This window comes from Tympanuchus pallidicinctus, unplaced genomic scaffold, assembly GCF_026119805.1.
Source record: "Tympanuchus pallidicinctus isolate F22 unplaced genomic scaffold, pur_lepc_1.0 scaffold2, whole genome shotgun sequence".
Lineage (NCBI taxonomy): Eukaryota > Metazoa > Chordata > Aves > Galliformes > Phasianidae > Tympanuchus > Tympanuchus pallidicinctus.
In genome coordinates this window covers 33444891-33471492 of record NW_026294721.1, presented here as the reverse complement: position 1 = coordinate 33471492, position 26602 = coordinate 33444891, and the positions used below count along the sequence as shown (strand labels likewise).

The window sequence follows — 26602 nt, the reverse complement described above, 5'->3', positions numbered from 1 at the left end:
ACTTATGTAGCCCATTCTATTTACTTTTTTTATTCTACCACTGTTCTTCCACATAGAAAATGGAAACAGCTAACTTTCACAGAGCATGATGAGAGGAAAATTTCCAGCTGTTGTGATCTTGTGCAGCTTCCCTGATTCTTATTAGAGGGGAGTTTCTGTGATACAGTAGCTATGTCATACCATGACCTTTCTACTGTCCTACTGAACGTACTGTTGTATCTGTATTCACCTATGCACATCATACTCATTTGAGACGACAACCATCTGCAACAGCAACATCATTCATTTGGTTCTCAAGATTAACATTCCAGCACAGAGCAGGCCTTCAAAATGAATGAAGAGAGACAAGTGCCATGAAAGGATAGAAAGACACGTTTTCATGCTGTGTAATACCTACCTGGGCATGGTGCTATGTAAGCATATGAAAAAGAATGAAGGGGAGAGAGAAATAAAACAAACAGGGAAGATGGTTACAAAAGAAAATAATATGTTTTTAAATCAAATTGTTAATGCACAAGATTATATGAGTAGAAGCTGCTAGTACTATTTTGCTTTGCTGAACTTCTTTAAAAAACAAAGTCGGTGTAATGCAATGAAAATTACAAGGAAAAAAAAAAACAACTACAACAAAACAATTTAAGTAGTGTCTGAAAATTCTTACAATCAGTAACCTGATAGAGACAGAGAATGACAACATGGAGTCAGAAAGATGCACTTCTTTTCACACTTTCTCTATCATTTTGCTTCATTTGAAAATAACCATGCATGATAAATAATGTGAAATCATTTTCATTCAATTCTAAATAGAACACAACAATTATATGCTTGTGAAAATCTACTGAAATCCACTGACAGCTTATTGAAAGTTAAACTGTTGTAAATGGTTGCAGAAACCGGCTTAACATTTGGCTGCACAATCATTTCATACAACCTCCTAAAAAACAAAAACAGCAACAAAAATAAAAACTCACAAAAACATTTTTACCATTGAAAAAGCATCATAAAAGGTTTTGATTTTTAAGCATTCTGATGCAGTTCATAAACATCATCTGAAACTTGAAAAGCAATAGTCACTTTGTTTTCAGTGGATTCATGGAAGCTGTCTAAATACCAACAAAGGCTGCAAGTTTAAAAGACCTCACTGATGAGGGGTGTACGCATGCTGTGAAGCAAACTGAACTGTTTCCTGACATCTTTTGTTCCAGCAGCAATTCACAGCCTACTGAAGTAAACAGAATGGATCCTACTGACTTCACTGAGCTTCAGAAATGTTGCCAGCGTAACAGTCAAGGCTGGAAAATGTTGGCTACAAATTATTTCTGTTGCCAAGACCTCATTTTTTTAAATTATTTTGTAGTGAACATTGTCAATTCCCACAAAATACTCAAAAGAAAGTCAGCTCACCTAACACTAACACACACTGTTCACCTTCCCACACAATCCCTGACTCATGTAAAGAGAAGATTAAGATGATTTATGAGTCCTTTCCAAGACAAGACTTCTTCCTTTGCTGGGCCACAAAGACAATAAAGCAAGCCACATTTTTTCAAGAACCAAATAAGAGTCAGAAACAAATTATTCACTAGATTCTGAATACAGTATCAGTACCAGATATGTTAATTTCTTGACTGGTTAGGAAATTTTCTCCTGACCATGTCTTCTCCTTACAAAGTGTCAACTGATACCTCGACATACTTAGTAAAGAAATGTTAAGTGCATCGTCCCTTGTCTCCCTTGAGTTAAAGAACTGAGGAATAGATTTCAAACACTCATACCAAGAGAGAGGATACGTATCCAGGCAAATACCTGTCAGACCGCCCTCCTTCCAAGCTGTACCTCAGGTAGTTCATGCCATCTAAGAACTGGCTGCTTGGTAAAGAGTCATCTCCTAGTTCTTTGAGATCTTCTGGCCTAAGGTACTCTCCTCCATCTCCTGTCATTGTATCATCACCTTTAAATCAAACACAGAAGGGACAGAGGTAAGCATTTAATTTTGTTTACACATTGGAATCTAATAGCTGGATGGCACAATTAAAACAAAGGCATTTTCCAGTCAAGAAACACTGCAAACCACAAGCAATTAATGTATTTAATGAAGCTGGCACATCAAGCAAGATTAAAAAAAATTCAAAATAAAGTTGAAAAAACAATCACACTTACTCTGCATTTGTTGCACATACTGGCAAGGGGCAAATATATTTGCTATTTTGTAATGCACAGCCTCTACATCCCTTTTATTCTTTTTTCTTATTATTATTTTTGTGCATTAAGCACAAAAATATTTCTAAAACAAGGCAATAACCAGAACCTGGAAGTAAATTTACATGTATGGATTTTATTGATCATTTATCCAAAAGTAATTCATAATGAACCTATGCCTAAAATGATAATTGGTTATTGGATATAGCAACTTTTTTGCATGTATCTTGAATTTCAGGCCCAAAATGATTTTCCCCAGGAAATTTTGTCTATGTGAAGTCACTGTTAGCTTTTGCTGGCAGATAAACATTATGTTCTGAACTGACAAACAGCGTGTAGATGTTTACTTTTCATTTCCATTTGCAACATGGTTTCCCTCTGCAGTTTCTTCCTGGAGATATATTTATTGCAGCCACTTTCACAAGGCTTAGTGTGAGTCTGCCACTGGTTTCATGTGGCCCACAGAACCACACAACACAACCCTAAGCCATCAATACATTCAGGTTTTCTCATTTGCTTAGCTGCATAGGAAAACACTGAGAACCTGAAGTTCTTCTCTAGTTATGTGAAGAGGTCTGTAACTGTCATAATATAGGAGCTATATTCAGAGGCTACACATCTCAGCCAATAATTCACCCTGATACACACAGAATCCCAAAGGATTGTAAGGGTTAGGGAAGAGGTATTAATGCTGTTTCAGAAAGCATTCACTTGGGCATCAGGACTACTGCTAATCATAAGATTTAAAGACATAATAAAGTAAAACTGGGGGGGGAAAAAAAAAGTTACTGCAGCTATTTCTGGTAGAGGGTCTTTTTTTTTCCCCTGCAAAACATTATTAGCATCACAAACTCTATGAATGGTGCTCTCTTCTAAGGGAAGACATCTCAATATTTATTTTTTGAAACAAATCAAGCTAGTTTTTCTAGCTTGATGCTTCGGCTGACAAATAAATCACTTAAATTTTTTTCACCTAAAACCAACTAACATTTGAGGTTTTAGAAATTTTTTTGTTGTGTACACAAATATTACATGTAAAAGTGAGTTTTAAATCTTGTCAATATAACAAGAACAAGCTCTTGAAAATTCCATCTATCCACATTAACAGGGAGAATCTGGACACTGTTTCATAGAAAACCATAAAGTGCATTTCACAGAATCACAGAATTGTAGGGGTTGGAAGGGACTTCTAGAGATCATCGAGTCCAACCCCCAATTTAATTATTGCATGTTCACCCTCTTCTAACAGATGATACCTCCTATGTCCTAGTAATGTCACGTTATAAAGCATAGAGCTTAGGGAAAACTTGGAAGATATTAAGGCAATTACATTAACCAAATAAATAATAAATGGAGTTTCAAGTTAGATTTCATATAAACTAGATTCTAATAATCACAGCAGACATTCCATCTATAATAGAAATGAAGTCTTCATCACTTTGATCACACATCCTCAGGAAAAAAAAAACACATATCTCATCTCTTATTTCAGCTTTGGCCTCTCATCAAAGAGTAATCAGTAATAAGTCTAAGCAACACTAGCTGTTTTGTGTGATGTGAACGTCTGCAAACAGTAGTAAAGATGTAGATGAATATCTCAGAATGTCTTCAGAATATTTTATCCATCACTCCCCACTAAGCCCTGTGCTTTCATCTTTACTTAAACTTAAGATACACAGATATCAAGATACACATACACAGATACACATTTAAGTATAAATGGTTGTGCAGCAATATACCTTCTCATACAACTATGGGTACCTGAGTGTCTTCATGGCTTGTCTGCAGGACAATTGCATATACGCAAAGTAAATTAAGTCTATGTAAGTAGCACTCATTCATCTTACCATTAACACTGTTGTCATAAAAATATCTCACACAGCTATACTCCTTAACCTCAGTCAATTCATTCTCCTGTAATTTGTATAAAAACATACAGCTGTTATCTGCTGAGAAAAAATCATATACTCAGCTGACCGTGAATTTCTTTATTTAGCAATTTTTACTACCTCTTAGTTTTGTATCAGTACAAGAAGTTACCCTGTGTAATCATGCTAGCAATGCTTCACTCACATTCTCCACTAAATTAATGACAGTCTTACTTACTAAGCAGTTCATGAAACAGAGTACATCGATCTTCCATGACTTCCAGTGGCAGTCTATGAACTTACAGGTTCAATGAATTACACAATTAGTGATTTATCTTCTATTTACTTGAAAAAATACCTTCCTTTCCTCAGTGATACCAACAGACTTTTTAGGGGCTTACCTGATGGGAAAACAGTCTACAAAACACCTAATTGCACCATGTCTCAGTTAAAGAATTCATGTTCACCCTCAGCCTCGTCAATGCCACTGCTCATCTCCCAGCTATATCTAAAGATTTTGTCAAAATCTGCTTTTCTGAGTAATGTCATCTTCTCTAGAGCAGATATAGAAGGAAGAAAGAAGGAATTACCAATTGGCTGGATTCTTCTAAAAAAACCACAGGGATTCTACTGGGAAGAAACACTGGAATAACAGAAAGTCAAACAAAAAGTCTGCTTAACTAGGAAGCTATGTATATTTAATACTTAAACAAGAAGTGGGAAATATTTGAGTTCCTTCCTGTACTTGCTGCTGCTATTATTCTTATTTTGCAGAATGCAAATAACTCTCAGTATGTTGGGTAGCTTTTCTGTAACATACAACATGTCATGGCCCAGTGCACTCTCACCAATGATTCAGTTCACCCACTAATCTGTTTTCAGTGGTCAAGCCAATGCCTTGGAATAATATGCAAGATTCCCCCAAACTCATGCATGCTGTAGGTGTTTGCAACATGCAGAATGCTTTCTTCTTAGAAGGGCAAGAAAAAAAGAATCAGGAAGGAGAGAGATCATTTAGAGAATGAACATGGAAAAAAAGGGTAGGATTGGCAGGTATCAGGTTGCACAGAAAAGGGATCACAGAGATAAGTTGTCCATAAGGTTCCAGACTTATTTCTAGGAAAAATAAGAGGAGAAGGAGATTTGGAACAGGAAAACAGTGCTGAACATTTCGGTGAGGTCCTGATCAGCTTCGAAAGTGAAGACAGGAAAAAGGAGAAGAAAACTAGGTACAGAGGTAAAAGAAGAGAGCAAATCTGAGAATCAGAACAGAAAAATTCAATAAACTTTAAGACTTAAATACTATTATGCTTAATTCCAGGAAAACCTAATTCAGAAACTAAAACTGGGCAAGTGAAAGCTATATTAATGGTTGCTAGCAGCAACCTTTTAGTCTTAAATTTATATTTGCCATGATCAAGCCAACCAAAGGCATAACTACTTCAAGCAGAGGTGAGCACAGAGCTTCTAGGGCTCATGAAGGCACATATACCAGAGTGTAGAGCTGTTCATTCTCACACAGGTTCAGAAAAACTGAAGCCAGTGATTCAGTGTTGTACCTCAGCAAACAAACTGTCTCACAGCAGGAGCTATTATGTCAGCAGCAACATCACGCAGTTGACCTGACCAGAAATCCCAACACAGTTCTGCATCATGATGTGCAATCATGAGGTGGGGAGTTTTCCACTCCACTGTGTTTTGTGCTGGAAATGCACTCCCAAAAAACTGCTTTTGTTTCTCATCAACCCAAAAGACATTGAACCTTAAAGACACAGTTGCCACAGAAGCTGAATTTAAAAGCAGCAATCGCATCACCGTACTGCTGACCTTCATGCCACTTGAGTGGAGCCTCACACAACCATGAAGCAGGAAGCATGAAATGCGCCCTCTGAGAAGCAATCAGCACTGCATGTATCCATTGACTGCTCAGTTAGGCAGGTAGGCATACAAAAAACCAGACCCAGAATGAATGGGAATCTTTCTTCCACCAGCCCTTTCAAAATGCAGCCGCCTTAAGGCTTTTTCTATTTGTTTAGACCAGGGAGCAGGAGTAAATTCTATTGCTAACACTGGCAGAGTTACAGTGGAGCTGTTTTCAAAAGCTGCACTGAATAAACCTAATCAGCTCACAAAAACCCCAAGCAATCAACTTTATGCTCAAGTCAGCAGTAATAGATGATTGCTCTTATCTTCTGTTACTTTTAAGCAGATCACATATTATTTCTGTGTACTGTTAACCCGTAATGTCCACATATAGAAATTAGTAATTAAGATCCATTGCATTCCATCTGTCTGTTGGCAGAAAGGGAATCACCTGAGCAGATCCTTAACATCTAAATGGCCACTCAAATAGTAAGCATTTGTCTTACTATAATTGAGAGAAAGAAAAAAAAGTTTGATGCTGATAATTTCTGATGCTTGAACACAAGTGTTGAGCATCATAAATCATGTAATGCTCTACTAAGAGCATGCTCCATGCTCCATGCTGAGACCACAGATCTGCTCCTTCAGTGACAGTCTGGCTGAACATAGAGAATTTTATTGAATCACCTGAACTGGAAGCTCATACTGATATTCCTGTCCTTACCTTCCTGGTTTTCCTCAGTTCTGAAAAGGGAATGGTTATTTCATACATAAGTAACGGATTGAATTAAAAAACCGTCAGCAAACACTTTGCAATCTTTAAACAAAATTTTTCTTTAAGTGCAAACTAACATTAAAGAGACAACTTTAAAGAGACAGCTTTGGGGCATGCAGCCACATTCAACCCCTAGCTTGGTAAGTCAGCATTAGCTGGATTGAAAAAATGCTTGATTAATATTTCTAAAAATGAAGAGATTCCCCTTCCCCCAAATTATGCTACCTACTGTCATCAGGGAACTACACAAATGTTTGATCAAGTAAGCAGTTTTAAGTCTACCACACCATTCTAGCTATACAGCTACAGCACCAACCCTTTTTGGGAAGCAGCAACAAAGGTTGCTCCTACAGTGTTCTGCAATTCAAGTGAATTGCAAAAGATAACTTCTGTATAAGAATTCCTTTGGAATGGTTTCTCACAAAATAAACAAAACAATATAAGTTAAAAAATAAAAGAAAGACTTGTGACAGAAACTACCTCAAATAGATGTTTTTAAAGCCATATGCAACTATATGAATTTGCCAAAATTACTGTTTTCTCTGCATTGTGCAGTTAAGTCTACAGCTCCTCAGATATGTGCTGCTTCTTAAAAGCAACAGATGGAGAAGGGGCAGCTATGGCAAGCATAATTTTTTTTTAATGCAATATTAAGCCCTGATGTAAGCTTCTTAAAAGAAATGCATAACATACTTTCCTTGACACTTGCCTTGGACACCTCCAGTTTCCTAAAGTTTAATGGCTCCCACAATCTTGGAGCTTCCCTGAATTACAAGAGCTAATAGTTACGGTATTTGTAAAGCTGTTATGTTGAATCTAGGTAACAAAGAATAAAAGTACTGTCTTTTTGGAACTGAGACAATCTATTCCCACCTCTCTAAGCCACAGAAACCTTGGAAGGTCATAGATATTAACTGGCATGATGACAAGCCTGAGGTGTGGTGGGGCTACCATATAATATACAGTCAACTGGGGACTTGAATGAGTTCCTTGCATGGTTTACAAGAAGAGTAACAAACCAAACCCCATAAAGAATTCTGAGAAAATACTACTAAAAGAACACATTGGAGAAAGTGACAGAGAAGTGATTTAGTTGTGGGGTTTTTTTGTTTGTTTTTTTCCACCAGAGTAATGCTTTATTCTCATGAAAGAAGAAAATGCAGTGTACATCAGGTAAGTATTAACTGTGAAATAGTAAATTTTCTCACAACATGAAACACACCAGACACTAAGCAAGGAAAGCTTGCCCTAGTTGTACGGGCATCTGTGACCAAAATTTTACACTTGTTGAAGTGAAAAGACCAAAGGTCTTTTCCTTCTTAAGAGAGAGATAAAATACTTGCTCATTTTGCCTTTGTGAAATTCATATGGCAAGTACCTCTCTTATATGTAGCAGTTCTTAAAAGATTTGTAAAATGTTATATACTGATAAGTCACTTTTCACAGCCAATCTCATTCCAGAAGGAACAGCCAACCTAGATATCCGCTATGCACAGAATGGGCAGTATTACTCTGCTTGGGAAAATATTTAGCTAATCAAGATTAATGTAAATGTAAAAGCAGCTGGTTTCTGTCAGTGATGAGTAGGAATAACATCCAGTAGCTTTAAAGACATATTTAGATCAGATGGGAAATACCAGTCAAAAATACATTTTCCTTTTTTAACACGCTGATTAAGATACACTTCAATTAAGAATCTATTGTAGGTCTTTCTCTAACTTCAGTCTCTGAAGAAAATAATTCAGTGCTCAACATTGCTCATACAGTAATGATTTAGAACAGAATCTATAAGTAAATACAGTACTGTCCTCCAGTCATGCACATGCATTACTCCTTCTTTGCACAAAAAAATGTGTCTGTACTTTCGGTCACGCCTGCAGATTTCTCTGCTAATTTGGTTAATTCTATTTTCTGTCAATAACATCGAAACAAATTAAGAATACCAGTTTCTTTAAAACTTGCCAACATTTTTGCAACCTACCCACAAACTCCAATTTTTCATTGCTAAAATGTTGACAAGTGAGCAATCTTTAGCAGATTCTATCCTAACAAAAGCAAGTAACAATGTGAAGTGCTAAATGTGAAAGCAATATGTGAAAATAATTACATGCCAACTGTTTGATAGGCTACATGGTTCTTTATTTCATGCTAAGATTGGATTTTAGGAGTAGGGATGCTGCACTGCTAATGTAAAAGTATACCAACCACAGAAAACAACTGTTTCCCAGGCAAAATGCAGAATTATTATCACCCATGATAAAGAGGTTCCACAACGGGATCTGAAATATTTATTTGCTCCAATAGTCTTGTTGCATTCAACTTTATCATTGTATGATTACAGCTGACAGGTTTATTCTGTCATATTAATTTATTTCAGAACGTGTTGTGCCACTTGAGAGCTGTCAAGAACAAGTATTACAGAAACCTTTGCTAGCCTCTGAGAAAGACTACGTAATCACTAAAAGGTTCATCTTCTTTGTTTAAGAAGTTCTCCAAATAGCCCCCAGATATTTTATGCTCTTGTGATAAATACCATCCACATTACCAATTTTTGCAACATCCTTGGTGTTTTGCCTCTAGAAACTGTTTTTACAAGGACAATGGCATGAAGAGCTTTAACTCTGGAAACCTGCCTGGCAACCCACAGCAGGATCACAGAGGTTCTCATCAGTACAAGTGCTCAGCACAGGCTTGAGAGGCAACATGCCAAAGTACTTCTATGGTATCAGCTGGCTATTGACAAACAGTATGTGTCACAGAGTAACAGAAAGCAGAGAATGTTAATTTAAAGCACTGGAGAGCATTAGTCATGCTGCACGGCCACAGTAATTTCTGCCAACTAACTAAAAATACAGGTAATAAATCTTGGGTTTTCTGGTTTCTCTTCTTCCTCCCACCTTCCAGGAAACACACACCAAGACACGTTTTTTAAAAGTAACAAAAAGGAGCAGTGTTAGGAACCCAGACTAAGCAACATTTTGTTGCACAAAAAACAAACATACCAAGTCAAACAAAAAGAGAAAGTTTGTAATTCTTACTCCATGAATTTCTGCTAATGACACCTGTGCCATTATATACATCCCCATCACTGAAGCGTTCATCATCAGAGTGTTTAAAGGCTGTGCAACATATAAATTCACTTGAGAAAAAAGAATGCCCTAAATATGAATTCTGCAGAAGCAGAAAAACACAGTATGCTTTCCAGATTTAAGATGGCTAGAGAGTAGTTCACAAGTATGAGAGGAAATGAAATCAAAGTGAATGTGATGCTACAGGTCTTCAGTATTAAAAAAATTATACGTAGATCCTTTCACTTGAAGTTTTGCAAGCATTTTAAAAAAATAAGTAAACAAACGGTATCTGGAGCAGTATTTTCTCAAGAATGTAACTCACTAATCAGCATAATTCTCAGAATAATATGAGGAGTTTAGGAATCTGAATGCCATTAACGTCCAGTACAATTAGAACAAGCACAAGCAGATTTATGCTCTTTGTAAGAAGAAAAGAAACAGAACCAACCAACCGACAACTTCAATTTGTGTTCCTAATGCTTTCAGATTTTTCGAAATATTGTCACTCTACAAATTATTTATACAAAAGAATAATAACAGTAATAGCAACAATGAAATGTCATACGTAAGATACTATAATATTAGTTAATAGTATTAATCATCAAAAAGAACTTAGAATTACTTTTTTTGCAAGAAGATGTGCATTCATGAGATGCTATGGTGATTAAAATTTGTAAGCTGCCATTCATCAGGGACATTTTTAAGTTATTTCCTTAGTTCTGTTCTGTTTAAAACCACAGTACTTTATCAGTCCCTACAGAAGTTCACAGAAAGTTTTTGGGAACTTAGCTAAGCGATACAACATATGCCTCTTGTCTGCACACAGCAACATCTGGGATCAAAGTGCCAAGTTATTAGTATGTTCTTACTTTATGTCATGCCATATCCATCTGTGACTTGCGTGTGCCAAATGCTCCCCTCTAGGGAACAAACTCCTCACCTTCCACCTTATGCATCTTCTAACATGCATGTTTCCAATTAAACAAAACTCCTAGGTAAATGTATCTGAAATAAGTGGCAGCGAGCCAAAATATTTACTGCTTAAATTCCTCTTTACGAGAAGGCCAAATTCAACTTTAAAAGAGCATTACATTTAAATTTTAAAATGTCAAGAAATGTTCTCATTTGCTGATTTGGTTCAGATAAGATGGTAAGGGTGTTGTTTTTTGTTTGTTTGTTTTTGTGAAAATGAAACAGGATTCTGGCTTGGGTTGATTTTTGGCTTCCTTATTCAAATGCCATAATGACTACATCATAAAAAGAAAGTTATTACATAAGATCATCATGCACTGCTAAATGAAGATGTCCAAGTACTTAAGCAGCTATCGTACACCTATATTACAGGTGGCATAAGTGATATGGAATAGAATAGCTTAGGAAAGTTGCTCACCTTCTTCATCTGAAACATCCAGGACCTCAGTCATTGTTTCGGGTACATTTAGCTTGTGCTTCTCTGTTACAGTCTGCAAAGACAGAACCTTTAATCCTCAAATTAAACACCAAAAGAAGTAGCAAATAATATTATCATAGAATATTTCAACAGCAGCAGCAGTAGGACCTGCTGAGACACTTTATAATGACTCCCATCCCCTTAACATTATTCTTCATCATTATTTTAGAAGTTCCTGTTCTCAGTACTGTATAAGGTAACATTTGTTAACATTTGTATAAGGCTCTGTCAGAAAAGTACAACACACAAATCAAAAGATATTGAGCTGATTAGAGAGAAAAGTGGAAAGAAAAGCAAGCTCTGAGCAAATTTATTTATAAGTGCTGCATGCAGAACAATTCAGTTCAATGTTTCCAAGATGATTTTAAAACGAATTAGGTAATGTCTACAGAAGAGTTTCAGAAAGTTGCATGTGGCATATGGAAATTATTAAACAGTAAAGCATTTGGAAATGAAGTTATGAATGATGTGAAATTTTTAAACTAAAAAAGATGTGAGCAAGCTACACAGATCACTTGAAACATTTCCTTCTTCCCTCTCCCCCTGAAAGTGACTACACTGCATATTAATTATATCCATTCAATAAATCCTGCATATTCCCCCAAATCACATGCACAGTAGAACAAAGTTCTTTGGAAATTCTTATTTTGTGGCAGAGGGCAAGCATGGACCAAGTAGAGCTGAAAGGACATTTTAAGTGCAAGAGAACAGAGCAGGTTATGTTGTAAGATGTTTTTTAATATGATTTGATCTGCATAAATGACTTCCAGAAGAAAACACAAGATGCTCATGGGCACTGAATTAAGAATAGGGACACCCTTTTAGTGCCAAGACAGACATTAGAGAAGGAGATAAGAATTTAATGAGAGTGTAAAAAGTGCGACATGTAAGAAAGCGGTCTAAAGGAAATTCTTCAGCGTGTTACAATACCGGAGACAAAATGCCAGGGACTTAAATAACAGCAGTGATCAGAACAGCATTAGTCACAACAGCAAAATAAATATTTCCCTAGCTCCACCCAGATCTGCAGTCAGACAGCTTTACTGAGGAACTGCGGAGGGAAATCACATCATCCCTTTAAGATATGTAGCAGCAGATGTGCCCATCTGGCATGGAGGGGATTGTCAGGAGTACAGGTGTCTTGTGGAACTGCCTCTGAGGTCATATTTCATTCCCTATTGGGGATGGTATCTATCAAGCATAAATTAACATTATATGCAGAAGCAGTGAAAGAGCATATAATCTGTGTGATAATTAATGTCAGTCAAATCTTGAGGACTTCATGCAGCACGACTTTGGGAAAATGCCCAGTGACATCAAACTTATCACGTCTTTCCAAATTATGCCTCAGATTTCTATATTTCTAACAAATTGACAAAGATGGCACTTTCGATTATTCTAAGATACTACACTTCCAAAATTAACTAACTTAGCAACTGTGATTACTCTGGAGATGTGTTTAAAGAGTATGATTTACATTTCTGAAAATGTATTTTAAAATGACAGCAGTTTTCAGTTCACCCTCTTGAGATAAAGGGAAAGGTCAATGACATTTGCTTCAAATGGAAACCCCAATTAGGCTTCCTAAATTTATTCTTACACACAACACATTAAATCATTCATTTCTGTTGCTTTTTGTAACAAATGCTCCACATTGAAAAAATAGTTTATATTCACTAAACGCCTCCATTGATATATCTGATGTCCCACCTTGCATTGCCATAGCTTGTCTTAGACAGAAAGGAGAGGCAGCAGGTAGGGCATTAGAGTGTCAAAACCAGCTGTGACAGATGCAGAGCAAGGTGTTGTGCATGTGACACTGACCTCGTCTCTTCAACAATACAATTCATTCTAAATATGAGAGGAATCACTGACACTGTGCTAAAGAAATAAACCAAGTGAAATGGACTGTATATTTTTCAAGCAAAGTACTTATATGTATGTAAGTACCAATTTATCAGCATTCTAATTGCCATTGTAATTGTATCTAAGTGTAAGACAAACTCTGTACTGTATGCTATTCATGTAAAATAATTGAAAAATCAGAAAAACAGACAAACAAAATCAGGAGATGATCAGGTTCTGAAAAAAGGGGAAAAAGTGTACTGCCTAAGAGTCACAAATATTCATTTTGTAAGTTTGTTGTATGACCAAAATTTATTCAAGAAAACTTGGTTCCCCACTTCAACTTAGGTAAAAAATCAATTTCATTAGAAGAATACAGAAGTGAAAGGATGCTACAAACACAAGAGGTCACAAGCTATGTGTACAGAATATCAAATCAAATGTACCTTGGGTATATTGTCGTAGTATTTACTTAGATCTGCAGACCCTAGTAGTTAAGGTTTATTTATCACACTATCAATTTATTCAGAAATTAGATGCGTCCTGGCCCCTGTACAGGCACAATCTCAGATATTATTATTTTTATTATTTATTATTGACAAAGAAGTAGCAATATTTTATTTCCTGATTTTCCCCTCAGTATAAGAACATTATTTCATAATTTAAAACTAGTAAAAGGTCTGGAAAAAAGAATCGATGAATGTGGATGTGTTTGCATATTTCAGAAGAAAAGCTTTGTAATGGCATTTCTGCAACGCTTAATTCAGTAGGATCATTAATGCTACGTAAATTCCCATCAGGAGCTGGGAATTAATTTATTTTTTGTTTAGAGAAAATTTTTCACAGCACTAGATTATTATTTTTTTTAATTTATGGACACGTGAAGTAAAGGTCAAATACTCTCAACATTAGAAATGCTCACCTAATCCCATGAATGGCCCACTTTGCAAATTGCTCAGTGCATATTTCTCAAATCACCATTGTTCGGTACCGCTGAGAATTCAACTACGTACCTCAACTTAAGCTACTGCATTTAAAACTTCCATTGTATTCATGTAGAATAATTCAGATGTATGTGTATAAAACTATATGCTCATTCAGCAACTGCTTACTCTACAGCAGAACAACATTAAAAATCTAAAGCTCCTCATGTATTAATTTGTCCATGGGAAGTTTATGTCCATTTGTACAAATAACCCCAAACTTAATTGCAGAGTAAACCTTTTGAAAGCCTGGCTTATTCTGATCGACTTCCTATCCATTTTTAGACTAAGTAAAAATACATACACTGTGTTGTCTCTATTGCTTTATATTCATGTTCACTGATACTTGCGTAAGCAAGAAAACTTGTTCAGAGTTACACCATTGGCACTCAAGATGTTGTCCTCATCTTAAATGCCAGTGACTTGAATATCAATAAAGAACCAACCTCTCTAAAATCCTCCATGCATCACTCCACTACAACCTTAGAGAATGAAGTAGCTATGGTGACAGTTCCTTTTTTTCAGTTCTAAGTGCCATGCCCTGGTTTAGCAACAGCTAGCCCTTACTGTCTGGAGAATTTTATTGCAGGGAGTGCCTGAGAGTACCTGCTATTTATCCCTCCCTCATAGCACTTGTTCAAAATTATGTTTAATCAACATAATCATCATCAATAATAATATGGTTTAGATTCTATATATCCCCAAGGTGTAAGATTGAGACAAATTCAATTCTGAAAAATGTGCTGATTTTATTGAGGGCTCCCATCTGACTTTTAAAAATGGTGCTTTGTGCACAGACACAGTATAAGATTTCAAATGTCTCTCATACGCAAGAATTAAGAGGTCACCTATGCAAGTAAGTTTTAGTGTTTCATTCCATCATAGACCTCAAGCATCTGGTAATAGGTTGAAAAGTCCACTACTCTCTAAGTTTAAAGAAACATTTATCTAAAGTAAATAACTCACAGCTGTCTTTTCACAGCAGAATTCTTATTATTACAAAACATGACATGTATATGACAGTGTACAAAGCTGTACAGTGCTATGCAACGTACAATAGAAAGGACGTTACAACTTTCATCAGGCACGAATAGAAAGTGGTGACAAGACAGCACAGAGAATAGCAAAGTGTCATCTGAGGATAAAAAAATTGCTCCCAAGAACAGAGCTAATGTTTCTTGAAAAGTTTTATCTAGTTGGTTTTTTTTTAATCTTTGAACAGATATGTATGTGCTTATGCATGTACATGTGAGATATGTTATATGATTAAACATAAGAACATAAGTATTAACAAAACCATGCAATCTTTATTAAGAGACTTCCAGAACTATGTTGGAATTCTTTGTCCAAACCTAACTCGATTTGATTTTTGCAGGTCATTAATAAATTATGGCTCACTCCATTTGTAACCCTATGCCACGCTGCTTTTATTCCATCTTCCTTAATAAATATCAGTAGAACTTGTTGTCAGTATGCAGCAAAATCAAAATTATTTTCCTTTTTTTCGTGGGATGGGTGTATTTTTACAAAACAGCTTGGATTTCTTCCCCTAGCCCTTTCCCTAATTGAGTAGTGGCATCTTTTAAGTAATAAAGTTACCAGTAATCTGTGGATTTTCACATCTGTAAGCTCCTAGGTGACACTTAGATCTGATATGTTTTCTAAATTTCTAGTTTTTCTTGCTTTAAAAAACAAAAACAATGATCCTATAACAAGGTTTCAAGATGAAATGCAGTAATGGAAGTATATATTAAAATTGATTTTTTAAATGATACACTATTTATGACATTCTGCCTTCCTAAATGCAAAAAGTCATAAATGGGAGGTAGAAGTCCAAGGAGAGAAAACCCTCCCCTTCCAGATTGTCAGAATGTATGTTTTTCCTGGCTTAAAGGAACAGTACCATCTGGCTGATGTTCAGTATCTATTATTCATGAACTCTGAAGTCAAAATACAGATTACCAAGAACACAGAATACTGAGCACATACAGAAAAAATCCTCCATATTTTGGAAAAACAGGATCCATTTGAGTGAAAGAAATGATCGATGTGATTCAGAGCCATCTAGTGAACAACATTAAGCTTGGCACCAATCCATGGCTGGTACAGTCCAAACACTAAGAAGCTTGCTATTGTGTGCTGCAATGTTAAAGCCCCAGCAGGTGTTAGAAGAAATGTGGAAACATGAGGAGAGACTGAAAGGGAGAGGTAAAAAGACAAACAGAGAGGGAGGAAAGATCTAAACAGCTCACAAACTTCTGGAAAGTTTGGGTTTGCAGCTCAGACCCACCTCCAGAAAAAAAAAAAAAAAAGTTTTACTCAGTCCCTGAATAGTTGTTTTCCATCTGTATGCACATAAAATCTGTTATTCGGCTCAGTAAAACCTAATGTATCGCACATACTTCTACATGCTTAAAAGACATACTGAAAGCACTAGAGCACCTTTGCAAAAATCAAACAGAACGGGGGACTTGGACCAGAAAATAAAAACAGGTTTGTGCAGAATCTGAGCACAGAAGAGAAAGACAACATTCTGAATAAAAAACAGAGACATTTTAATGCATCTACAAACTCACAGTTGTGGTGGTAGTAATCTCCTCCGTAACAACCTTCAGCGTATCGACCACTGAGATATATCCCAGACGCCTAGCAATAGCTAAGGCAGTGTTACCATTCTGAAGAGAAAAAGAGAAGGGAAGAGAGAGAGAGAAATGAGAGGGAGGATTGTGATGTGAACCAATGAGATCACTCTCAACACTGCATGAGCCAGCATTTCCATCCAAAACAAGGCGCAGCCTAGGAAAATCACTGTGTTTTTTTTTTTACTGTTACATCTGACTCTGTCTTTGCAACTCCTTTAAGACTATAGCTCTGGTTACCATGGTAACACAACACACACATCCGCCTGCTAGTCTACATTTTAAAAAAAAGCGCGCTATGGTTTAACCCCTAGATGGTCAAATTCTACTGCAGAGAATGCCTCGTCTGCAGAAGTTCATGTTTCATTTTGCATAAACTGCTTTATACGAGAGAGACTCTTCTGAAGAAAAAAAAAATTAAAATCTTAGGCTTCCACTTTTAGCTGAAACTATTAAAGCTTTATCTGGTGCAGTCCTTTTTGAGGAATACAAGATTCTGGCTCTATTCTCCACATACAATTCTATTCCTCTTTACAACTCAATTTTACATGCTGTAATAGTACACAAAAGCTGATGATGTACCAAGCATGAAAACCTATTTAAGGCTTGGGGGTTGGAAACTGTTTTCCATTTAAATAAACTTATTTGCAGTATACATGCCTATTAGATACATGCTATTCAGTAAACACACATTGAAATGGTAATTCAGTTATTGTTTAGGCGTATTTATCTCCAGCTCATCACACAGAACATTAAAATAGGTTGAGAGTAAGTATTATTAATTAGAATTTATGAACCTAGAGTGTAAGTTTTCATTTTAAATGAACAGTAATTAAGATTGCCATCTGTCTCGCTGCATTTAAAATTCTACTCAAACTGCCTCAAAATAGAGTCCATGGTAATTTATTTCAAGAAGCATTTCCCCTGTAGCAAAAAGCCAGACACAACAGGAAGCAAGATTAATGAACCTTCTCACACACAAAAAAAAAATAAAAATACTTCAAGTATCAGAAACTTGCTAAATCATTCACAATTCTTTGGAGGGTATAATTTCCCAGCAGAACTAACCAACATGACTGGCAGCCAGTTCAGCTTAAGTGTCTGCAGAGGCTGCTCTAAGTCACATGGCTCTGTGTGATGTGGCAGTCTGTGGACCTGCAATACTCAGCCTGGGGAGTGGAGAGCAGGGGCGTATTCCATGATTCTTCATACAGAGTTGCACCTTGAACTGTTTTGTATTATTTTGAATTAAAGAACAACATGCTGGCCTACTAGGGGAGACGTGGAAAACCACTGTACAGAAAGATTTCTCTTGCAGTACCGCTGCTCTGTGTGCAGAATATCAGCCCGAGGCCTTCTCTCTCCATCAGTACCAGGTTGAGTTATCTACAGTTTAAGTTCCTGTGCATTAGTCTACTTCAACAACTGTAAAGCAACATAGGGTTTGCGAGTTAGCAGCACAAAAAGAACTGGTAAGGATCTTCACAGAACAAATAACATGACTGTTAATGTGTAAGTGACGGTAACGTCTCATATCCCACTCCCATATCCCCTAGTCAGCTGCTGCAAGTTGAAATTCTCTTACGTCAACTTAAAAGTAGCAATGCGTGAACAGAGCTAGTACCTGAAAAGGCACACAAACTGCTGGGCAGAGCCTTGAGACTCTCCTTGGATTTGGGTAAGAGTCGGCTTAACAGCCCAAACTAGAAGACTGAACACTGAAGGTGCCTAGTGGAACCTTCAGTCCCAGAAGCTGACTGCAAGGGTTTCTTGCTTGACAATAAGCACAGTGTAGGATCTTTGATACATAGCTTGGATACTGAGATTTTGTATCATGGCACATAAACTGCTATCTTGGATTACTTCACACAAGATTATTCCACGCAGCTGGAATAATAGTAACCTGGGCAACTCTGGGGAAGGACACGCGTTTTGAACTTCCTGGATGCATTTTCAACACTGTCCAAGTAGAGGACAATAACAACATCAATATGAAACAGGAAAGTTGCATTCCTACCTGGCCTTAGAAAAGGCTTTGCCAGAAGTTACTGATGGTCTTTGCATTAACACCAATGAACTTACTAAAAAAATGTAAAAAGAGATCCAATGGAGAGAGGGATAGAAATTTGGATTTCAAAGATACTCAGGTTCTGATTTTCCCTTAATTTTCATACAAAAATTCTTGCTATATATGAATTTTGAGACAGAAGTATCAAGACAGAAGGCAATTAAACCAAGTAGGCATGGCCAACCTGACACTGCAACTCAGAAAGCAGTTTCTTCATCTCACATTTAGCTTACTGCAGTGAGTTATAAATGAACTGCCCTGTGAGCATAATGAAAAGAAGAAGGAACATTACATTTACACATCTGACAAATAGATGTACGAAGAAAACTTTCACCAAATCAAAGGTTTGCTCTTTACCCCTAGAAAGAAAGGAACTATCCAGAGAAACAATTCCCACAAGCACTTCACACTTACGGTGGTGATTGCATTGGGCTTAGCTCCGTGTTGGAGAAGGACATTAATGATGTGAGTGTGACCTTGTTGAGCAGCTTGGTGGAGAGGAGTGTACCCATTCTGTAATCCATGGTGGTTACCATAAAAGCAAATAAAGAAGAAAAACAATCACCAGCAATTAGATTAGAAAATTCGATTTGCATAATTTGCATACTAGACACATAGAATCATAGCTGAAGCAGAGAACATTCTCTCCTTCTCAGATCTTCATTTTCCTACAGGAAGCCTAAGATTTGCCTTTGAAATATTTGAGACAATGTAAAGATATATAATTTTTAACAGCAGTGATTCAATAACATTTGCTTTTAAAAAAAGCTAAGAGCATCTATCAAAAACGTCAATCAACGTTAGCTTCATCTTGACTTCAAAAGGCCTGGCCAAGCTGTAATTACTCAGAAAAATGTGTGCACAACTTCTGTATTAACAAATACACTTAACTCCATAGATATCTGCTCCAGAGATTAATTCTGTGTTACTCCATACAGAATCACAGCCAAAGTGCACTTCAGCTAGTTGATTTGTTGATTTGAGATGGTTTTGTGCAAACCCAGTCAAGTAATTCATCACAAAATACTTGAAATTGGTTTGATAGCAAGTGGAAACTATATTGTGAGAAAACACTAAGTCGGTTTCAGTGACACTTAGTTACAGCCTGAGGGCAGACTCTGAGAGGCACACTCAGTTATCTCTTAAGCAACTCAATATATGCTTTATGCTACTAATTAAACAGTGATATTTTGGAACAGATACAGTTCTCATAATTACAGAATACACATATGGACTAGGAAATTAAAGGGGAATTTTACTTTAAATCATATAGCAAAGAAAATCTACTATCTTCAGTATCAGCGCAGTCATTTAAAAACAGAACCCAGCAGTATTATTTTTCACTGGAGATGGCATAAACCATCCTGGAGGCACTAGAGGTAATTTATTCTGTAACATGCCTATCCTGAATCCAGCCAGGATTGATTCGCTCTTTAGACTGAGTCCACAGTAATGGCTGACAGATTGCCCGTATTTTTATTGGTCCCTTGACATGAGACTTGGAGAATCACTGCCCCATACTGCCATACTTGCGTACTTGAATGAAATTTTTCTATATAAGAGGAACACCTGAGGGAACTAGTGTCAGAATCTGGTCCAGTGGCCCCAAATACCCAGAGTGGGGCTTAACACTAAAAATGCAAGTAGGTTATGTCCCTTTAGTTAGCCTTCAAACACCTCAGCTGAATGTTTTGGCAGCTACCATTTGGATCCTGCTAATGTCTGCTTTATTAATTCTTATCAGCTGTTTTTCTAGTAGTGTTGTCAGTTCTTTCGGAATCTCTGTTTTTTACCCATTGATTTGGGGTGATTTAAAGAAAGATGGGCGAGCATTATTATTTTTTTTTAATTGGCTCTGCTACTTGCTTCTTTTCTTGCTGACAGTGACCGCTGTAGTGAAAAAGTCATACTCAGACAAATGAATCCATCTCATAGATGACAGCTGGGAACAGAAAAGCTGGCCAGAATGACCAGGAGCTTATGATCTGGTATGGATTTTACAAATACTAAGTACATTTATCAGCAATATCAACAGACTTTTTCATACTGTTCCCAAGAGATACCAATAAGCTATTGCCTGACATCAGCTTTAACTATGCTGAAGACTACCAGCTCCAGGGTAGCCTTCACTTCCTGGATAAGAGTGATGTGATAACATCTTTGGTGCAATACATTGATGTAGTCACCAGAACCTCTGTTTTTGTATACTCAGGAGATATAAACTTCTTGATCCACAGGCATGACATTTTTTTTGTTATGTACACCAGTTTACATTGGAAAAAAATTGCTAAAGCCTGTGGATTACACTCAGTATTTGGCTACATTGCACTTCAGCAGAATCAGCTGATAATAGCATAACCAGCTCCCCATCAAAGAAAGCAAACAAAACAGAAACAAACTTGTCCTGAGTAAGATGCATTCTCCCACTTTTGATGTTTCCTTTATCAAAGTCATGTCACACATGCTTTGATTGTGAGTAATTTTTCCCACTCTTCTCCCAACAGATCAGAGAGAATCTGGAATCACCCAGTTTCTGAACTGTAGTTTGGCAACACATCAGCATTACACTGATGTAAGCCATGTGTGAATGAAATCAGAAATAAACTTGTTAGTTGCAAATGAAAAGAAGGAGAAAACAACAAAACACACACACAAAAATACCAATTCCCTTACATAATCCCAAAGAGTTATCTGACTTTTCTTTTGTGAACATTGAAAAAGGTGATGCAGCAGACACGATGCATTCCACTATAGCCAAAGATCAAAAAATGTTGATATCTACTACTCAATAATTACAGTTTCCTAATGAAAAAGGTACTTAGTGGGATGTATCAGTAGCATTTGATAAACAAGTTCACATTAAGAGCACAAGAAAGCAATGCAAAATTATTTACCTTTGTTTTAGCATTGACATTTGCTCCCTCCTTGAGAAGAAAATTCACCATTTTGATGTTTCCATAGTGACATGCCACAATTAAAGGAGTATAACCAAGCTACAAGAGAATATAGAAATAAAACTGCAAGCTCAGTGGAATATTCCTTTATGATGATAGCATCCTTTGCACACTGGAGACAAGTAGCCACTAAAAGATTTACCTTTGTCTGAGCATCTTGGTTTGCACCGTGTTTTGTGAGTATTTCAGCTACATTCACTTTATCCTCTTGAGCTGCAAGGTGTAAGGATGTCAGTCCAGTCTGGAAATGGAATACATAATATAAATGAATAAATAAATAAAACCTTCTTCAAGTTACAAATCTAGCCTTTCTCGCTTATCTTTAAAAGATGGAGAGACTCTATAACTTCTAAATATATGTTTTAAACAAAGTAGAGTTGATGCTTCTTTTGTCTGGCTGGACAAATAGCTCCACAGAAATTACATCGCCGTAATGACAGAGTAAATGTTTCAGGCATCAATGATCACACTTGGATTTTATAGTATAACATCACTAAGGAAGCTGAGAGTCCCATTAATAAATTAGCGTGCTGTGCCTCCCACTCAGATGGGAGAGGGAACCTTAACAACAGCAGGCAAGAGTCCGAATGAAGAAACTAATCCCGAAACAGATCTCACTCAAAGATGCCAAGGAAACAGACATAGTAATTAACTGAAAGCTCACTGTGATCACACATGGTGCTTGGCCATGAACAAGGAAAGGAATAAACTTCTTGAGAGAAATGAAAACTACACTGTTTCTTACTGGTTATATAGCATATTATATTAATGCTAGATCATGAGAGACTTGAGCCATTCATTTTCACTCGTATGAACAAAAACTACAGGCTTTCAATTTAAGGTAAATAAAATTTATGTATATGCCTGTATAAATCTGGTGACCTATGAAAATATAGCTTTTCTCTACACTTATCTTCTGTGTAGGCCCATCAAGTATAACCATAGGAGAATCCAAAGGATTGGACAGATCCTCCAGAGGAAGTTTTTTTTCCCACTCACTACTCCACTAATACTGTTGTTATTTGTCCCTCTTTTCCTAACCTTGGCAAGATGGCTAAAGAGTAAGATATATGATAATAAAGAGCCTTTGCTAGCACTAAATTATTTTGGACTGCAGCTCTCAGGTTTCTGTTACATGTAATTAAATCAACCCACAGACCCGCAAACTCCAGAATTTTACATTTCTCATCCTTTGGATCTAATGTAAAACTTGAGGAACATGCCTATCTCCATGAGGACACAGCTAATAGATGGCAAGGTTGCAACACAACAAAAATGCAGCTGTCTCACCTTTCTGAATGCCTCAGAAACCATTTTATCTAGCCTCTTTTGTCCCGTTCCCTCTCCACCAGAGCAGGTGGTACATCATTTTTCTCTGGTCACAGCAAACAGTTGCAGCTCCTCTAGTGGGCTACCCAGTAAAGTTATTAATTACACGATACAGGTTAACTGATCAATCTGTCTGCCATTCCTATGTATCCTCTCCTCATTTCTACTGTTTGCCCACCCTTGTCACTTCTGCAGACACTCGAATATGCATACAAGGAAGTGGAGAATTTCTGAGACATGACATCATTTCCACACTGTGTATTGTATTTTCCTGGATACTCTTGACATAGATAGCACTTTGTCTTCAGCTGTGAGTTACCTTTGTTGCCACATGGATATTGGAACCTTTCTCCAAAAGCAATGTCACCATGTCTGTGTGACCTTCTTGGGAGGCTAAATGAAGTGGCGTCACTCCCTGTTTGGTCAAAATGTTGGTCTCAGCCCCATAGTTCAACAGCGTGGTAGCTATCTGCATCTGATTTTTCTTGGCAGCAATGTGTAGAGGGGTGTATCCATTCTAACACAGGTTAGGAAACAAAACAAAAGTAACATTAATACAAGAGCCATGTAAGTCTAAAAAGTCAGACATCTTAGAACTATATTATTTTCAGTTACTCCTTATGATTAGAGTTGGGAGTCCAATATATTTTCAATATCAGGCATGCTTTTGCAATCTATTATTTTGTCCATACCAACTAGAAAAAGCAGGCTCTTGCTAGGTCAGACAGGACTTCTTAATCTGATAACTTCAAATTACCCTGCATTTGAAACCTATATTTTGAATATCATATGTTGTAAATATTCACTTTTGAGTGATGCTCTCTGTGACAAGCAATGCATGCACACTCTTCATTACATTATGTGTTTTAGGACTGCGTGGGTAAAGATGTGTCTGCATAAGGAATTTTGATACATGAGACATAGTTCTGGCTGGAACCAGTAATATGGAATAATGTTATTCTGATCAAATTGACCATTTAAGCAAAGCAGAAAGACATTATTGCTACTCTGGGAACAAGACAACTTCCCACCTTTAATTGCTTTAGAATGCGCTAAGTGGGAAGATTTAGAATCACAGAATATCATGAGAATAGATTACATCAGACAGTCTCTGTGGAGATGTTGGTTGGTCCATATCTTCTTAAAAGGGAGCTTCACCAAGCTATCCAATGGAAACTGTAGCTTTTGCCACCTTTCTTGCACATCAGTGTAAAAAGTTCTCATATAATCACTTCAAGGATGGGCCCCATTTTCTAGAAAGCATGTAAAACAGCAGTCCCTTACAGGACAAAACATGCTGAAGACAGCACAAATTCTCATTATTCTTCCCTTTTGGTAGCCTTTGCCTAACACTGTGAAATCATAACACCATTTCCAATCCCAGAATGAATTCTGCACGTATGTGGTCATAATATACACGTTGTTTGCAATATTACAGAACACTGAAGTAAGCTCCAACTATGACTCAAATTCACAAACATAAAATGAGCAAAGAGAGGCACAAATATGCATGCATACACATATGTAGCTCTTTTTCAGGAAAGGTTTGGAAGAACAATAATTTGTGCAGTTGGGTGGTTATTCATATGAGATTGCTCAGGGTCTGGCCTAGTCGCATTTTTACCACTTCCAAGGATCCCACATCCCTGTGAACAATCTGTTCCAACACTCAGTCATATCCATACCTTGTTTGTTTGTTTGGGGTTTGTAGTTGTTTCTTTGTTTGTTTTTGTTTAAATTTACATTGAATTGAAACTTCCCACATGGAACTAGCACTGGCTACAGTACCAAAGGAGGTTGTGGCCAGGCTGCCCTCTCATGAGGGTGTTAGACATGGTGCTGCCTCCTGCTCTCCATGAAACAGAGAGAAAAGCAGCGGGAAGAAAGGGTAGGAAGGCGAGAGGAAAGAAGGAAGGGGGGCTTAGACGTGTACTTTTTCAGTAAGTAAAAACCTGGCTGGATGTCAAGGCCCCAAAAATGGTGGTGAATAGAGGTCAATCCAGCTGGTGACCAGTCTCTAGAGGTGCTCCTCAGGGGTCAGTATTAGGGCTATTCCTGTTTAATAACTTTGCTGATGATCTGGATGAGAGGATTGAATGCACTCTCAGTAAATTTGCAGACGACACCAAGCTGGGAGGATATACTGATCCGTCTGAGGGAAGAAAGGCCTGGGGGACCTGGACAGACTAATCGCTGGCATGAGGACAGTGGGATGAAGTTCAACAAGACCAAATGTCAGGTCTGGCACTTTGGTTGCAACAACTCAGTGCAATACTACAGGTGTGGGGCAGAGTGACTTGAAGGCTTTGTGGGAGCAAAGGATTGGGGGGTTTTGGCTGAACACGAGTTGGCAAACAGCCCAGGTGACTGAGAAGGCCAAGGCATCCTGGCTTGTATCAGAAATAGTGCATCCAGCAGGAGCAGGGAGTTGATCATCCCTCTGTGTTCAGCACTGGTAAGGCTGTACCTTAAGTGCTGTGCTCAGTTTTGGGTCCCTCACTACAAGAAAGATATTGAGGCCCTGGAGCGTCCAGAGAAGAGCAATTAAGCTGGTGAGGGGTCTGGAGCACAAGTCTTATGGGGAACAGCTGAGGGAGCTGGGATTGTTGAGTCTAGAGAAGAGGAGGCTCAGGGGAGACCTCATGGCTCTCAACAACTCCCAAAGAGATGTCATGGTGAAGTAGGGATTGGCCTCTTCTCCCATGTAACAGTGATAGGATGAGAGGGAACGGCCTCAGGTTGTGCCAGAGAAAGTTCAGGATGGATATTAGGAAGAATTCTTTCAGAATGAGTGGTGAGGTATTGGAACAGGCTGCCCTGGGAACTGGTGGAGTCACCACCCTGGAGGTGCTCAAGGAAAGGGTAGCGGTGGCACTAAGGGACGTGGTTTAGTGTAGCGATGAGCAGACAGTTGGACCGGAAAATCTTAACAGTGCCTTCCAACCTCAGCAATGCTGCGACTGCACGAGCAGTTGGGGCAGAGCTCACCTTGGCGGTCACGTGGGGCGAGGCGCCCTTCTCCAGCAACAGCAGCGCCACCTTCTGGTTGTCGTAATGGGCCGCCACGTGCAGGGGCGTGAGGCCGTTCTGTAAGGGCGGTTAGGGGCGTTAGTGCGGGAGGGTACCAGCGGGACCCCGAGCGCGGGGTGGTGGTTAATGTTAGTGACCAGAAGTCACGGGCAGTGGCTGTTTAATGCAGAGAAGAGCAGCTGAGGGGGAGCCTGGGTGGCCCTGCTTGATGCGGCCACCAGTGTGGTTTCCATCTCCCCCAACCCTGTGAGAATCAATTCCCACAACACGGAGCAAAAAAACGGTCTTATCCCCAGGTTTTTGAATTATGATTTCTACAGTTTGGACATTCCTATGAAATTGGTATTTTTGGAGCCACCGAAACGTCTTTGCCCTCTGAGCTGCCCATTGCATAACCCTCCTGTAGGGAACCTAAACCCAGTGCTCAGCACCACAGCCTCCAACGCTATCAGACACAACCAACAGCCTTGGGAGGGTGTGATCTTAAGCTAACACCACCATATGAAAGTGGCTGCAGGCTTCCTTTGT

General features: G+C 37.9%; 1 protein-coding gene across 15 annotated transcripts in view; it reads right to left on the bottom strand.

Moving 5' to 3' along the window:
• ANK2 (ankyrin 2) overlaps window positions 1–26602 on the bottom strand; it is a 175876-nt gene that overhangs the window by 57417 nt on the left and 91857 nt on the right. For 7 of the 15 annotated variants that reach the window (XM_052683282.1, XM_052683272.1, XM_052683273.1 and 4 more), the window contains 8 exons: window positions 26033–26131; window positions 23364–23561; window positions 21858–21956; window positions 21656–21754; window positions 19176–19274; window positions 16631–16729; window positions 11167–11239; window positions 1807–1951 (listed from right to left, as the gene is read on the bottom strand). In XM_052683282.1, the coding sequence (XP_052539242.1) occupies window positions 1807–1951; window positions 11167–11239; window positions 16631–16729; window positions 19176–19274; window positions 21656–21754; window positions 21858–21956; window positions 23364–23561; window positions 26033–26131 (911 nt within the window). Of the gene's footprint in view, window positions 1–1806; window positions 1952–9743; window positions 9825–11166; window positions 11240–16630; window positions 16730–19175; window positions 19275–21655; window positions 21755–21857; window positions 21957–23363; window positions 23562–26032; window positions 26132–26602 lie in introns of all 15 variants that reach the window. The other 8 variants (XM_052683276.1, XM_052683277.1, XM_052683279.1 and 5 more) reach the window with 2 other exon arrangements.